Source organism: Condylura cristata, unplaced genomic scaffold (genome assembly GCF_000260355.1).
Source record: "Condylura cristata isolate star-nosed mole 26May11 unplaced genomic scaffold, ConCri1.0 scaffold00015, whole genome shotgun sequence".
Classification (NCBI taxonomy): Eukaryota; Metazoa; Chordata; class Mammalia; order Eulipotyphla; family Talpidae; genus Condylura; species Condylura cristata.
The window spans coordinates 6,036,690-6,052,581 of record NW_004567116.1 but is presented as its reverse complement, the minus strand read 5'-3'; the positions used below and the strand labels follow the sequence as shown (position 1 = coordinate 6,052,581).

The 15,892-nt window shown below is 55.8% G+C and overlaps 2 protein-coding genes across 3 annotated transcripts; one reads left to right on the top strand and one right to left on the bottom strand.

The window, feature by feature from the left end:
* Window positions 1–4,682: 4,682 nt before the first annotated feature.
* On the bottom strand, window positions 4,683–9,161 carry YPEL4 (yippee-like 4 (Drosophila)). The gene is made up of 5 exons (XM_004682766.2): window positions 8,912–9,161; window positions 6,475–6,799; window positions 6,258–6,301; window positions 5,826–5,934; window positions 4,683–5,621 (listed from the first exon to the last, which is right to left on the bottom strand). The coding sequence occupies exons 2-5, from the start codon at window positions 6,613–6,615 to the stop codon at window positions 5,532–5,534; spliced, it is 384 nt and encodes a 127-aa protein (XP_004682823.1). The 5' UTR covers window positions 6,616–6,799; window positions 8,912–9,161; the 3' UTR covers window positions 4,683–5,531.
* A 2,549-nt stretch (window positions 9,162–11,710) lies between these two features.
* Window positions 11,711–15,086, top strand: CLP1 (cleavage and polyadenylation factor I subunit 1). Of its 2 annotated transcripts, none has more exons than XM_004682764.2 (3): window positions 11,711–11,768; window positions 12,803–13,430; window positions 13,991–15,086. In XM_004682764.2, the coding sequence occupies exons 2-3, from the start codon at window positions 12,825–12,827 to the stop codon at window positions 14,660–14,662; spliced, it is 1,278 nt and encodes a 425-aa protein (XP_004682821.1). In that variant the 5' UTR covers window positions 11,711–11,768; window positions 12,803–12,824; the 3' UTR covers window positions 14,663–15,086. The 2 variants fall into 2 exon arrangements, with proteins under 2 accessions (XP_004682821.1, XP_012580536.1); XM_012725082.1 differs by having other exon boundaries at window positions 11,714–11,763.
* The last annotated feature ends 806 nt before the right edge of the window (window positions 15,087–15,892 follow it).

The window sequence follows — 15,892 nt, the reverse complement described above, 5'->3', positions numbered from 1 at the left end:
TGTCATTTTCCAAGGGGGGGTGTGGTGGGGAAGGGGTGGGCAGGGCTGTGGCCGGGCGGGGGTGTGGGGGCGCGGGGACTGGAGGGCTGGCCGGGGCCGGGTGGGGAGTTCTGCATCTTGAGAAGTTGCGGGCTGAGCCCAGGGGCTGCGTGTGGGTGTGAGGCCCGCTCCTGAGCGGAGTTGTGGGGTCTGGCGGGGCGGTGGGGGTGCGGGGGAGCTGGGCGCGCGGTCCGGCTTGCTGTTTGGGGGAGTGTGGAGTGCAGCGGAGTGGGGCGGCGTGGCTGAGAGTTGGTGTGCGCGTGTGTGGTCTAGCGCGAGGGGTGTGTGTGGGGGGTCACCGTTGGGTGCTGAGGGAGAGCGCCCCCCGCCCCCGCGCGGCCCCCTGCCCCGCTCATCCCATTCACAGAACTTGGCTTTCAGGACCCTCCTGATCTCCTCCTCCCGTCGCCATGGCTGCGGGAAGGGGTGGGAGGAGACAGTTGGGGCCGGCCCCTGCTCCTGCTGCTCCGGCTAACCCTCCACCTGCCCTTTCTCTCCCTTCCACAGGCTGGGCCCCTTCCCCTGCTGCTCTGGGGGGCAGGGGCCGGAAGATGGTGGCCAATGAGGAGGGGGAGTGGAGAGAACTTGAGCCGAGGCCTCCCCTCCCCCATTTCCTCCTCGGTCTCTACACCCGCCTCTGGAAGAGCTGGGGGATGGCTCCTGGGCCCAAGGTGGGGGAGGGGCCCTGCTGGCTGGTGAATGGCAGGGCCGGCTCTGGAATGAGTTGGGTGTGAGCGAGCGGAGGGGATCTTGGTCCCAGCCCCCACTCCCTTATCTCTCCGGAGAGATCTGGGAACTCCTTGGTGAAGAATCTTTCCCGGCCTCCCGGAAGCTTGTGGGGCAGTCCTGCCTGGGCCCTGCTGGCCCTCGTCGGCAGGGCCAAGTTCCCAGCCAGGGCCGTTTGGCCCAGGCCTGGAGCAGAGGCCTGGTGACTGACCCTAGCGGGCCTTGGTTTCCGTCCAACAGAACTATGCAAACTGTGCATAGGGGCCTGGTGTTTGCAGGTGATGGGAACCAACTTTGCTGAGAAGGTGGGTCAGAGACCCTCCCCCCCAACTGCTTCCTGAGGGGGGTGGGAGGAGGCTGGAGGGGAAGCTCAGAGGAAATGCTCCCAACTGGAGTTCTGTCCCCTAGCCCTTCTGCTGGGGTTGGGGGGGAGGAGGCCCTGGAGGCCTCTATCCCTCAGTCCAGGGCAGACGCACTTCACAGCCTCTGCGCCTAGGGATGGACACAGTTCAACAGGTCAGGACTGGCTCTGGGCCTAGGCTCCCAGGGGTTCGTGGGTGAGGCGCTTTGCTGTCCAGGTGTCGGACTAGGGGTCTGGTTTGGAGTTGTGATCAGTCTCAGTATTGCTCAGGGCGCAAGCCCCTTAGAATAGGATGCTGTGGGGGGGGTCTCAGGGAGCCTTTCCATTCCTTAATAGGAATCCTGGACAAGATGACTACAATTAAGATTCTAACCCCACTGCCCAGGGCCTGTGCCCGAGGCTTGGCAGGGAGCGGGAATTACTCTATTTTGTTTAATGCCAGACCCATAATGTGGTTTTTGAAGACCTGCAAGAGTAGCTGCAGCTTCCACCTCCAGACCAGGAAGCTTCTTTGTGCTGCCTGGGAACCCCCAACCCTCTGGCCCTGAGGAGTCATCTGAGGTTGTTGCCTTTGGGGTCTAGACCACTTTCCCTCTGCACTTTATCTAAACTGGAAAGGAAAGAGCTTTAGGGTCAAGAAGTGTGAAAGGTTCTGTGGCCCTGGTCTGCAGACAGCTCCTCTCCCCCCAGATCCAGCCCCGAATCTAGATGAACACAGCTTCGTGTGCGTGTCCCCTAAATTTGGGGGCTTCCTGTGAAGCCTGAGTGCCAAGTGCAAGGTGTACCTCCTGTAGACTGCCTCCACCCCCTACCTCGAGACTTGAAGGTAGTCTGCTAGAGGAGCTTGAGGAAGAAGCAAGATGAGATCATTTAGCGCTGAGACCGAAGGGAGAAAAACTGCTGAAGGTGGGAAAGGGCAGCTGGAGGCCAAGACAGCTGAGTGGGCCAGGGACTGGGAAAGGGGCGAGGGGGAGGCAGGGCCGGCGCCCCAACTGCTGGCCGGCGCTCTTTTCACATTGTGCTACTGTCTACACCGATCACTAGCAGTGCAATGTTAAAAGGGCATCGGCCGGGAAGTGCTACACAGCGCTGGCTGCCTCCTCGCACCGAGACCTCTCCCATCTGGGCACCAATCAGCTACCCTGGTGGGGAAGTCAGGAAGCGTCGCTCTTTCTCAGCAAGTCCTACAAATCCCTTAATGGAAGCACTTCACCTGAATGTGCTCCACACTGCACACGTGAACTCAGCACCTTCTTGACATAGTAACATCCTTAGTTTGTAGACGGAGAGAGTAAGAGGACACTCTAAGCAGTATGGCTGAAGGTAGACGGCTCTTGAGCTTGCAGGGCCCACATGTAATCCTGCTCTGACACCTGCCCAGATTTTTGTAGGTGTAGCTGGAGAGCTTAGTTGCTTCACCTGGGCCATTTCCTGAGCCGAGGGGTGGAGGGCTTGGATGCCACCTGCTGGTGGTATAAGCATAGCTTCCAACGTCCCAAGTCTTGCAGGATAAGAGTGGTTCCTTTCCTGGTTGGCTAAAAAAGACTGTAGGGTGGGTGAAGCTGGGAGAAGCAATTGCTGTTGGGACCAGAGTAGGCTCCTTGAGAACAGGGACGCGAGGGGAAAAGGTTAAGACCTGCCAGGACTGTCCCTGATGTTCGTGCCTGACTTTGCGGCTCCTGGGGCGGAGGCCGGACTGGAACCCTTCTCTCTCCTCCATCTCCACCCTCAGGACTGGGCAATTCTCGTCTTGGCTGTAGGGCATCTGATGGTGCTTCTGGAGGCTACACCTGCCCAGGTTTCCGTGGTGGGCAGTACTGCCCATGGCCTGATCTTAGGGATCAAACAGGACCTCAGACCTAACCCACAGTTGCTTCTTCCAGAAGTTACTGGGACTGGACCTTGCCATTTACATCTTTCCCATCACACCTGGTTGACCTAATGGGAATCTGTTAAAAGTCAGTTGAGAAAAAGGCATCTTTGTGGGGCTTGAAGCAGACAGTTTGTGCCTGACTCTCAACATCCCAGCGTAGGGCTTGAGAGGACTTCTTGTGCTTTGGGGCCAGATGTGGGGTGGAGAAGGACAGGTTTCTGGGTCCCTTGCTGTGGCCTGAGAGGAGGCTTCACCAGGCATGAGCCCTAAAAGGTGGCACAGAATCCCCCCAATCACGTGGCTGGTCAGGGTGACGGACATTCTTTCGTGGCTTGCATCGCCTCTTCATCCTGCCAACCTGTTCATTCTGAGGTTCACGATGGCTTATTTGAGAGGATGCAGTTTATTTTTTTATTATTTTTTTTTAAATCAAAATACACTGCTGAGGGGAGCAGTGGGTGAAACAGAGGAGGTCTGTGCCCTGTGGGTCAGCTCCCTGGCTGGGATCGAACTGGAGTTGAAGCTGCTCCAGCTTCGAAGAGCTGCGCTCCAAGCCCAAGGAGCAGTTTTTAAGTCCTTTCTTCAGCCTGAACATTTATAGTAGAGCCTCTTTGGGCACAAAACATTTGAGGATGCTGCTCTACTTTGTTAAAAAAGAAAAAAAATTACTAGAGTTTTGCAGTTTCTGCAGTAACCCAGGGATGAAATCCAGACTCCCCAAGTCCTTTATGACTCCTAAACCTCTTTCCTGTCATGGCTCCTGCAATTACTTGCGGCTACGGGGAACTTACATTTCCTCAAGTTAAGCAAGCTTGGTGCACTTGAAGCAGGCTTCTCTTGGCCTGAAATGCCCCTCTCCTCCCACTCTTGGCTCTCCCGGCGTGAGCTTTACTGCCTTCACGGCTTCTATGAAGCCTCTTGATGCCTCAGTCTAGGCTAAACGTACCAGCCCCTGAACTTTCCATCTTCCCAGAGCCCAGTCGCCACCTGCTGGAACTGCTCCTGTTTGTTCTGAGACCTCCAGGAGGAGGGAGGCGGTGGAGCCCAGCCTGGCTGCCTGGCTCTGTACTGCATCCTGGGCACTTCACACCACACCAGAAAGGGAACAGGTGTCCTGCAGTGTCAGCGCCAGAGTCTGGAAGCAAGTTAGCTTACAGCGTGATTATCCCGTGACTCACCCACAGGCGTTTCCCATCACGGCCCCCAGAATGCACTTGGGTGTTGGCACCATGATGCTGGGAGCTTTTGAGCTGGTGGTTCCATTCCTACAACGCCAGGGCAGCAACTTGGCTCATCTGTTTTGCTTTTAGCTCTAAGTGTGGCCATGAACTCGCCTAAACCCTACAGAGCCAGGCTGAAAGGTCCTGGGACCCCAGAAAGCCCCTGTCTCATGTACTAGTGTGAGCTGCTTCCAGGGGCCCAGTCCTGGGGATACAACACTGGATTCATCGCCAAGGACTTTGGGAGCGATGACCTGACTTGGATGCCCCAACTGGAATGCCCCTCGAAACCGTCCCACTTGCTAAGGCAAACCTCAGCCAGGCCACACCATCTGGCGACAGCCCAGGCTGGGGTCTTCCCCCACACAAAGCAGTGCTTGCCCCGTAGTGGCAGGAGAGGCACTGCCAGGTGGCACCGGGCGGGCAGAGCCAGGGAAGTCAGGACAGCAAGCACCTCCGTTGCTTTCCCCCTTTTTATTAAAAATAGACCCAAACACTTTATGTATCATACAAAAGTTTCGTTCGCTGGTGGCAGCCACGAGGAAGTCTGGCCCCGTAGTGCTGATTCCGCACTTCCTCCCAGGGACAGGGCCCCAGGGCGCGGGGCTGAGCCTGGGAGACCGCCCGCTGGACCCAGGGCAGCTCTCCCCACCCCACCCAGTGGCAGAGGTTGATCCTCGAAAGTGCCTCTTCAGTGCCAAGACAAACTAACAAGTGGAGTGAAATGGAAACCCCTGTGATGCTTTTATTCTTTCCCAGGACCTGGGATTTGAGCCTATTCCTTCCACCCCCGGGGTCCCTTCTCCTACCGAGGGGCGTGGGGAACGTCACCCTCAGAGGCTGGCATTGCCCGGGTTCGGAGGCCAAGATTTCGCTCCGACCCAAGCTGCTTCTCATCTGCTGATCCACATGTGGCCTGCCATCTACCGGCCCATGACTCAAGGCTTGTCCTCCTTCACTCAGCGAGAGGTGGGGCCGGTTCCTCCCACAGCCTCTCTGTCTGAGTCAGGCTCTGCTCTCGCCTCAGTTTCCCAGGACTTGGGGGCTGCAAGGACCCACCTCCATCCCTTTTCCCCAGTTCTGCCTCCCTGACTGGTGTCCACTCCGGAGCCTTGGGTACCCCTGGGGAGCCCAGACCCCTGTGCCAAAGGGGTCTGAGAGTGATGAGGTGGAGGCAGGGGAGGGGTCATTGGAGCAGGGTTCCCCCAGGGGTGGGCCAGAACTCATGCTGGTACGGGCAGCTTGGCAGGGCCAGGACACAGGTGTGGGGGGGGTGGGGCATGCGGAGGGAGGGCGCAGCCTGCCTGACCCCTCAGTCCCAGCCGTTGTCCTTCACCATGTGTGACATTTCAATGATGTACTTCCCTTCCTTGTACTTCTGGCTCGTCTCAAAGGCTTGTTCCTGGTGGAGGGGAAGCAGTGAGTGGAGGGCCGCGTCCCTCCCGGCCAGGTACCATCTGCGCTGCCCCACCCCCACGCCCAGGCCACTTCCAGCCCGGCTATTCGCTCTTGGCTCTGGGACGCTCTTGGACGTTCAGGGTCGCGCAAAGGCCTGCCGTGGTCACGGAGACCCCACTGTATGGAGCTGCTCGTCCCAGGTACTTACATATTTCCAGCCCAGCGTAGTTTTGCAGCTCTCGCAGAAAATGTCAGCTACAGAGTGGAGCCCTGTGAGTAGAAGGCGCTGTTCGGCCGGCCCACAGCCCACGTTGACCCTGTTTGGGGAAGCAGGGCCGAGTCGGGTTGCTCTGTGAGGCCGGCCCCCAGACAGCCCATCTGGGGAGCGCACCCGCCCAGGGGTTCACCCCTGCCCTCAGCAGCCCTCCTGTCTAGGACTAGTGCTCAGCCTTCTTTCTCCACGGTGACAATGTTCGCTCTGCCCGCTTCCCGCCAGGGAGCTGGGTCTCTGGCCCCTTTGCCAAAGGAGAGGCACAAGCCGAAGGCGAGAGGCCACCTTCCCCGGGTTCACCCCCTTTTTTCCACCGAGGAAGGTGATTTGCATGCACGCACACACGCGTGGGGGGAGAGGCGGACTCACACGGAGTTAAACAGGTAGGCTCGGCCATGGCTCCCTTGGAAGGACTGTGGAGACACAGGACAGACAGTGACTAGTGGCTCGCCCTGCCCACTGCCTGAGTCCCCGGGGGGGCAGGGAAAGGAGGACGAGGTCAGGCTTTTGGCCTCCCCACCAGGTGATGTTGGGCCGTCCTGGTGGGAGGAAGAAGAAAGGCGTGGCAGGCCCCCACCTGGCCTACCTTGGAGATAAGCTCATCGTGTTTGGCCAGGTGTGCCCGGCAGTGGACACAGCTGTAGGTGCGGTGGCAGCGGGGCAGGTAGCTGCGGAATGTCTTGGTGGGGAGGCAGGCGGGGCCGGGGCCGGGGTCACAGCTGGGCATGACGGGCTGGAGGACGATGCCCTGGTGGGCCGGAGGGGCTGGCGCCGTGCAGCCCCCACAGAGACGGTCGCAGGTGAAGCAGCGGAGCAGGTTGGCTAGAGCCGTGTTTTAGGGCAGGAGAAATGTGGGGGGGCTGCCCGGCCAGGGCCCCCCCAGACGTGAACCAGATAGAAATGGAAGTCACCTGGGGAGAGGGGAAGGTGCATTAGGAGAGCAGCCACTTCCTGAGGGCTTGGAGAGGATGGGGCTCAGCTCGCCCGCCCCTGCGTCCCGTCATGCCCAATCCTCCTCTGCCTCCAGTGCGCGCTCCCTGTCCCCTGGATACCCGGCTGCTCTGGCAAGCCTGGCAGCGGTGCCAGGCCGCCGGTGCCATAGCCTGGGAGGTGGTGTCTCGCCCTCCTGGGGCGGGAGCAGCCTCAGCCATTTTCCACTGAGGGCATCCCGCTGGCACAGACGCTGCCATGGGAGCAAAGTCATCTGCAGGTGCTCTCTGGCTTTCCAGGCCTTCGCCTGTCTGCATCCCACATGCACTGGCCTTGTAAAGTTGCACTTCCTGGGGAGCTGCTTTTTCCTGGCTTCTTGGCCCTGGCACTGGTCCTTTGCACATTTGTAGGGGAGGGGGCAGGCACACCCCCTGCGCCAACCTCTGCGGGATGTAGAACTTTCCGGGCGTCTCCTTTGATACCAGAGACCTCTGGCAGGTGCTGCCCAGTCCGCACCTCCATCCATCTCCCGCTCAACAGCAGCACCCGCTGCTCTACACTAACTTGTCTCAGCCCCTGGTGAGGGCCTGCGGGAGAGAACACCCTTTCCTCAGGCAAACCTGACAACTGGAGCCAGTGAGAAGCGGGGTGCAGTGTGGGGGGGTCGGCACTCCACAGCTGGGCAGGACTGCCTGGGTGCTGGAGTGTGGGAGCAGCTTAATGAGGGGGACCCTCATTGCCAAAAGCTGTGCTTTAGGGCGCAAGGCAGCAAAGGTCTCTTCCCACCTCCCAAGGGCAGGGCCCCTGCTGGCAGCAGAAGATAAAATAACTGCGGGGCTCCTGTCGGTCAGATTAGGAATCTTGAAGCTGTAGGTATCTGCCCAGATTCCAGCCCCAAAGTGAGAGCGGTCTGGGGCTATGATAAGGAGGGTGGCATCCTCTGGTGGTTGATAAGCAGGTGGGCTGTTGCCTGCTCCTTCCTTCTGGCCTGCTCTGGGTGGTTTAACCAAGTCTTGGTCAGCTATTGGGCAACGCGGGCCACCAAGTGGAGCAGGGGCCTGGTGACCGGGGCGGCAGGGCTGGTCCCGTCCTCCGTGGTTCTGCTCTTCCACAAACCCCACCCCCTGCAAGAGACCAGCTTCAGTTTCAGTCCTCATATCCTGGCTGGGTCCTGGAAAGACACCTTGGGCTGAGATCGGGGTGACATTGGTGGCAGGACACGGGTCCTCCTCACTGTCCACTTCTCGTGTCGTCTTCCAACTTTGCCTGCAAGTTCCCCTCAGTCCGGGCTACCTGGCACCCTTACTTCTAGGGGCCCTCAGTAGGGGGGCCCCCCAAGGCCCTGCTCTAGGCTCCTTCCCCAGCCTCCGTCACGCCTCCCTCCCTCGCCCCTGCTTTCCCATCCAAGCAAGGAGAAGCTGCACCAGGCGGAGAATCCCTCGCAGAATGGGGGGTCGGGGTCATTTCGTCCCCATCCTTGATCTGATGGCAGGCAGAAGCGAGTTGGGCAAACGACTGGGGGATAAACAAAGGCGAGCGAGAGCAGGGGAGAAGATGCTCCCCGGTGTGAGCTGGGGCTGCACCGTGGGAGGTGGGGGCGAGGGAGGGCTGAGGGGAGCTGAGCAAGCCCAGACAGCACGGGCGCCCAGGCGGCGGCTCTGGGAACCAGGTGCGAATCCCTCGCCTCTCGGCAAGGGGGGAAAGGGAGGGGACACCTGCTCGCAGCGGATTTTCTCATCTGCTCTCTAGCTTCGGCCTCCCCTGGGCTGGCGTTCTGCGTATGGTATGGTCCAAATAATTAGCCGCGCAGCCGCTTCCAGGGCGGGCTTTGGGGGTCTCTGCACCAGCCGCCAAACAATAAACATTGATGCCTGACGCTGCAGCCAAAGTTGCCGGGAATGAAGTGCGGGAGCCGGCAGAGCTCGGAGAGGGATGGAGGAGCTGAGAGAGGAGCGGAGGCAGCAGGGAGGGGGAAGGGAGGACAAAGGGCGGATGAATAATGCTTTTGCAAAGGGGGAAAAAGCCACACGCAGCAGGAGAAGGAAATTTGCAAAGGGGAAAAAAATTCATTTGGAGAAGGGCTGCCCCCTCACCTTGAGGTCTGCTCCAGAGATCTCCGTCTATCTCTCTCTCTCTCAATCTCAATCTCTCTGCTCACTCTTCGCTCTTCTCTCCGCTCCTTCAATTGGGAAGGGGATGGGGCCAGGGGAGGGGAGTTAGGGGCTCAAGACTGGGCTGCAAAGCTGGCCAGCTGCTGGGGGGCCAGAGGTTGTCTCTCGTCTGTACCTCGGTCTGTGGGTGAATGTAGCTGTGTGTTGTGGAACTGCATCATAACACAGTGAGTCATCCATCCCCCCACCCCCCTCACCTCCCACGTCAGAGCAGGGCTGGGAGACACAGGAGGCGGGTCGGGAGGAAGGGAGGGAGGGGGCCGGCTTCAAGGGAGGGGGTTGGAGGAGTGATGCAGGGAGGTGGGAGCACGGGGGTGTGGGTGGGTGTCGGGTGCCAACGAGAGGCTGGTTGCTGAGGAGGAAGGCAATGTGGCCAAGGAGCTAGAACCTGGGGAAGGAGAGGGCTGCGCAGGGATGGAGGGACGGTGGCAGGACTGGAGGCCAGGAGGTGGCCAGGCTGATGAGCCCGGGAGTAGGATGCAGAGTCAGGTGTGTGCCCATGCCTTCGAGATGTTATGTTTCAACTGGGAGGCCAGTCCAGACTGACGCATGCTAATGGTCATCAAGGACAAATAGTGCCCCAAGCACTGAGCATTTGGAAACCTCAAAAGCCTAGCTTGATATTCCCCTGAAGGAGCCCTAGACCCAGGGAGCCATCTCCCTTTTCCGGAGCCTCTTCCCATCTATCTCTCAATGACTGTGCTTCATGAACAGAGACCGTTACATAAGGTTCCTACTGGGCTGTAAACTTTCTGAGGCAGGTCTTCTGGGAAGCTGCTCTCTGCACCCCAGGACTGCAATGCCTAGAGCACAGCAGTCCTCCAGGAGGTGCTCACCAAGCAGCCGCTGAGTGGATTTCTTCAGGCAGGCGCAGGTGTCTGGCTACCGTCTGAGAGAGCTAAGCTGGGGTCCTGGCTCCGCCCAGACTGACCAGGCAGCATCTGCCAGGGATTGATCCTCTCTGGGCCCCACTTTTCCTCTTCTGCTAAAGGAAGCAAATAATATTTTTACACGAAGTAAAATGAGATAACTGTGCAGACACCTGAAAAGTGCCTGGCAGGTGATAGGCATTTAGTAAACATGAGTTACTGTGCATGAATGCGATCCCCAGCCAAGATGCTGACCCACATGGTGCAGCAGACCTCTCCTGTCTTGCCCACTGCTCCCTTCAGCAGTATATTTTCAGAAGATTTGCCTGCTTTGCTCCCCACGCTGTCTCTGGTGAATCCTCTCACCCCATGTACCTCTGGTCTGTACCCCAGTTCTGTATGCATAAATAAACCTTAAAAAAAAAAAAGAGGAGTAATGCATGCATGATGAATGAATGAAAAAGGAAAGCAAATCAAAGAAAACAGGGAAGCATAGATATAGCCTTATCTGGAAAAGCGAATGCTAAGGAGTGGGAGGAAAAATAACCCAAAAGTCATCCTTAGTTTCACAATCTGGATGAACCAATTGAGACAGACAGAGAAAAGGATTTACCTGTAAGTAGGGATGGTGGCAATTATGGTTTATACATCACAGAAGTAGGAGTAAGTTAATTTATACATGTGAAGCCTATAGAACACTGAGTAAGAGTTTGCTATTACAACATTACAGTATACAGTAACTGGACTCAGACTCCAAAATCCTGGGTTTGAGTGCTAGCTTGGGCAAGTCCCTTTACCTATCTTAATCTCCACCCTCATCTGAAATTGGAGATAATAAAGCTAACTTTATAGGGTAGCTGTAACTGAAGATCCCTGAGAGGGCTTTGAAAAATGCAAAGTACCATACAAGTGGACATTATTATAGCTCCCCCTCCTTCAACTATAATAAAAACTTAAAAGCTGCCATCAGATGTCTTCTGTGTCACAAGCCTTGTGCTTAGTACTTTACATTTATCGTGCCAGTCAACCTTACAAACAACTTTAAGGGGTTGGGTACTGTTATTATCCCAACTTTACAGACAAGAAACTTGAGTCTCAGAGACTTTAAACCAATGATTTTAACAAAGTCACACAGTGAGCAAGAATACAACATTCCAAAGCTCAGACTGGGGAGATGATAATAGACCTGTTGTCTGCAGGGTAAATGACTGACCTTGTAGAATTGTCAGGGATTTAGGCAGGGAAACAGTCCCCAACAAACTCGCGACTCAATAAGAGATAAGCTGATGGAAATGAAGAATTTCTAGAGACAGACTAAATGGAAGAAACTCTTGGGGCTTTATAAAATAGTAATTTTTCTTAATGCCCTCTTGGTGCCAAGCAGAGTCAGGTAAGAGTGGGCTCTTCCACTATCGTCTCCTCCCTGCTTCCCCAGCGCCCAAATAGGGTTTTGCTAATTTCCCCACTTCCCAGCTTGTGGTCCAGGGGCGCAGGCTATCATCGTGGGATCGAGGCAGCGAGTCCTCCAGTTCCCACCGCCTTTCCCCTTCCAGGGTTTCAGATGGGCGGGAGCATCCTCGGCCGCAGTTCCCTCAGCCGGTCCCCGCCCCGCGCGGGGGCGTCACCCGCACGCCTCCGACCCCCTCCCGCAGACTTCGCGAACAATGACGGCCGCCGCCCCGCCCACCTATGGCGTCACGACCAAAACAATCCTTAACTACAACTCCCAGAAGCCTCAGCGGCGGCGCGAGCGCGCGGCGTCCGGACACAGCTCCGTGATTGTCGAGTTGCGCGCGGCCGAGGCGGCTCCACCGCGCATGTGCGAGCGCCTCTGCTTCCGGCGCGGCGCGGGGCCCCGGAGCCGGAGGCTTCTGGATACATCGGACCCGGCTCGTGGCGGTGCAGGTGAGGTAAGCTGCTCAGGGGCGCAACCGTCACCCCCCTGGGGCCTGCGCAGGCCTCGGTGTCCGGGGAGGCTACGTCGGGGCTGGACCTAGAGCTGCGGTCCTGCTTTGGAAAGAACTTCACTTTTCCGCGGCGTTTTCTAGTTTAGGAAGTGATCTCCCCCTTCCCTTAACGTCCCTGTTAACCCCCAGAAGGCGCTCGGTGTGCGGAAGTGTAAGTTACCTGTAGCTGACAGCTGAGGAGGAGGCTAGGCGGTTACAGGACTTGTGTGGAGGGGTTAGTGGTTGCAGGGCCGACGGCATCCCGGATGCGCGCTCTTACTGGGAACGGGCTGGCGTTTCCGAGTCCGGAGGATCCCAGGGGATAGGGTGGGGGGGCTCAAGCCTGCGACCTGTACATAGAATTTTCTTCTTATGTCCGAGTTGTTTAGCCACTTGGTGTATTTGTTTTTAAAATTGATTTTTGTTTATGCATACAAGATCTGGAGGGATGCAGGCCAGAGGTGCGGGCGGGGCTGGTGGGCAGGGAGGTGAGGACTCACCAGAGACAGAGTGGGGAGCAGAGCAGGCGGATCTGCGAGAAAGGAGAGGTCTCTTGCCCAATGTGGGTCAGCTCCCTAGCTGGGGATCAGACTTATGATGCAGTGGCTGCTGGCAGCTTGATTGTAATGAAACTTTAACTCCTGCGCCAACAGGGAGGGTCGTGGTGTATTTATTGAGGTGTCTATCCGGGTTGTCAAGCCCTATTCTAGGTACTAGAGATGCAGCAATAAACACACACACCCCTTGTTTACATTCTGGTGGGGGTGGGCAGACAATATATAGTTGGGTAGGTGATAATCAGATAAGGGGAAATATTAAGGGGACACCTGGGGGGCAGTTTATTTTTTCTTTCTTGCATCTAAAAGGGACAGGTTGTTTAGGGAAAAGAGATGCCTCCTTAGATGCAGCCAGGCAGTGGGGAGACAAAATCTGCAAGTGGGGAGTTTTAAACAGGGAGTCCTGACTTGTGTGTAGGTCTGACTTAATTTGTGTTCTAGGCCTGACAGCTACAGAGGAAAGATGGGCGAGGAGACCAATGATGACAAGAAGCCAACAACTAAATTTGAACTGGAGCGAGAAACAGAACTTCGCTTCGAGGTGGAGGCATCTCAGTCAGTTCAGTTGGAGCTGCTGGCTGGCATGGCAGAAATCTTCGGCACAGAACTGACCCGAAATAAGAAATTCACTTTCGATGCTGGAGCCAAGGTGGCTGTTTTCACTTGGCATGGCTGTTCCGTACAGCTGAGTGGCCGCACTGAGGTGGCTTATGTCTCCAAGGACACGCCTATGTTGCTTTACCTCAACACTCATACAGCCCTGGAGCAGATGAGGAGGCAGGCGGAGAAAGAAGAAGAGCGAGGGCCTCGGGTGATGGTAGTGGGCCCCACAGATGTGGGCAAGTCCACTGTGTGCCGCCTGTTGCTCAACTACGCAGTGCGATTGGGCCGCCGTCCCACTTACGTCGAGCTGGATGTGGGTCAGGGCTCAGTGTCCATCCCCGGGACCATGGGCGCCCTCTACATTGAGCGGCCAGCAGATGTTGAAGAGGGATTCTCAATCCAGGCCCCTTTGGTGTATCATTTTGGCTCCACTACTCCTGGCACCAACATCAAGCTTTACAACAAGGTCAGAGCCGGGGCGGGATGAAGGAAGGGTGGCTCTCAGGGTTGAAAGCTGTTGGGCAGTTTGTAGTTAAAGCTGTCTGCAGCTGTCTCTTGGGTCTCTCAGCTTCTGTCACTGCCACATGATTTCAGAAAAGGTAGCTTCAAATGTGTATTCGCTGTATTTTCATTTTTTAAAAAAGGATTTATTTATTCATACAAGAACTGAGGTGCAGGTCAGAGGTGCAGGGGGTGAGAGGATTCACCAGAGACAGAATGGGGAGCAGAATAGGCAGATCTACTGAAATACACTGCTGAGGGGAGCAGCGGGCAAGACAGGAGAGGTCTGTGCCATGTAGGTCAGCTCCCTGGCTGGGAACTGTAGGTAGCTCCCAGTGGCTGGGGATAGCTTCATAGTGCTGTTCTTTAACCCCTTGCACCACCAGGGAGCACCCAAATAAATAAATCTTTAAAAGAAAAAAAGTAAGTCAACATATGGGATCAAAAGTCTAGCCATTAAGATTGTCCTCTGGGTTTATCAGTTCTTGAATCTTTGTTTCCTCAACCTGATGCTTGCTTTTACAGATCACATCTCGTTTAGCAGACGTGTTCAACCAGAGGTGCGAGGTGAACCGAAGGGCCTCTGTGAGTGGCTGTGTCATTAACACCTGTGGCTGGGTCAAGGGCTCTGGTTATCATGCCCTGGTGCACGCAGCTTCTGCTTTTGAGGTGGACGTCGTCGTAGTCCTGGATCAAGAACGTCTGTACAATGAACTAAAACGGGACCTGCCTCACTTTGTACGCACTGTGCTGCTCCCTAAGTCAGGGGGGGTGGTGGAACGCTCCAAGGACTTCCGGAGGGAATGTCGGGATGAGCGAATTCGTGAGTATTTCTATGGATTTCGGGGTTGTTTCTATCCCCATGCCTTCAATGTCAAGTTTTCAGATGTGAAAATCTACAAAGTTGGGGCACCCACCATCCCAGACTCATGCCTCCCTTTGGGCATGTCTCAGGAGGACAATCAGCTCAAACTAGTGCCTGTCACCCCTGGCCGAGATATGGTGCACCACCTGCTGAGTGTTAGCACTGCTGAGGGCACGGAGGAGAACCTGTCTGAGACCAGCGTGGCCGGCTTCATTGTGGTGACCAGTGTGGATCTGGAGCACCAGGTGTTCACCGTCCTCTCACCAGCCCCCCGCCCACTGCCTAAGAACTTTCTTCTTATTATGGACATCCGCTTCATGGATCTCAAGTAGAGGTCAGCAGGAAGACGTGCTGCCTGGGCCGGGGAGCTGGCAACTCAAAGGCAGATGGGTTGAGGTATGAGACTCGGTTGCGGCCAGGCTGGCCAGTAAATGGTGGCCAGTAAAAGCTTACTGGACCTCTCCAGGCAGGGGGTGGTGACCTGACTCCTCTAATCTCAATTCAGAAGGAGACCATGAAAATATAGTTCGTTTCTTAGATCGCCCAAGGTGCCACTGTGAATTGTGAGGCCCTGGAAAATCCCATTTCGTCTACAGTGCTACTTGTGAACTTATTTGTATGATGGAGTTGTTCTGTTTTATATTCTGTATCTAATACTTGTCATCTCATTTTACCCACTCATCCCAGGACGAATGAATTAGAACTCCTTCTTATAAAGGTCACACTTGAAAAAATACTATTTTAATAAATATTTTTGCAATATCACAGAACTTGGTGTAATTTTTAAACACAGGGCCCACTGCGCCCCCCCTCCCCCCAAGTCAAGTATAGAAACATTATTAGAGTGATTTATTGCAGAATGCTTAGAGTGGAGAAAAGGCCTACTGTGAGCTGGGAGTGGTTTTAGTGATGTTCCCTGCCCTCTGGGCTTAGGTAGATTGGTGCTAAAACTCTTGTCAGTGCTGGCTTACTGTATGAGGAACTGGAGAGGCGTGAGAGCGCAGCAGTTGCCCAGCTGTAGCTGGCTTTCCTGTTTGATTTCTGTTTGGAGCCAGCCCCAAGTCAAAGTGTAAATTAATCTTTCATGGGCTAAGCCCCTTTTTGATCTCTGGCGAAGGGTTGTTTGGTTTACCTAGTTTGGACTTAGCTCCTTTGGTAAGTGTCTGATGTTGCCCTTCATTCATTCTTTGCACAGATAGGCACTAAATACCCCGTTTGCCAGGAGCCATTCTAGATAGGGAATACGATAGGTGACTAAAAGAGGAACTTCATGATCCATTTACATTTTGACAAGATCATTGCTACGTGGAAAACGGATTATAGAGGCAAGAGCAGAAGGACACAAGTTAGGGGATTGTTCCAGCGGGAGAATTGGGTAACTGGCCTAGGGCAGCACAGGGGGGGTGGTGCGTAGGTCCCTTGGCGTTTTCTTGAAAGATTTTATTTTTGTGTAGAACTGGGGTGTAGGCAGAGGTATGGGAAGTTAAAGGATTCACCTGAGAGAGTGGGGAGCAGAACAGGCAGATGTACTGAAATACACTGCTGAGGAGAGCAGCGGGCAA

Coding starts and splice junctions, on each gene's coding strand:
- CLP1 (XM_004682764.2), top strand. CDS start 12,825: ATGGGCGAGGAGACCAATGATGACAAGAAGCCAACAACTAAATTTGAA. Junction 13,431..13,990: donor ACATCAAGCTTTACAACAAG/GTCAGAGCCGGG, acceptor TTGCTTTTACAG/ATCACATCTCGTTTAGCAGA.
- YPEL4 (XM_004682766.2), bottom strand. CDS start 6,615: ATGCCCAGCTGTGACCCCGGCCCCGGCCCCGCCTGCCTCCCCACCAAG. Junction 5,935..6,257: donor GCCTACCTGTTTAACTCCGT/GTGAGTCCGCCT, acceptor TTCCCCAAACAG/GGTCAACGTGGGCTGTGGGC. Junction 5,622..5,825: donor CTACGCTGGGCTGGAAATAT/GTAAGTACCTGG, acceptor CCCCTCCACCAG/GAACAAGCCTTTGAGACGAG.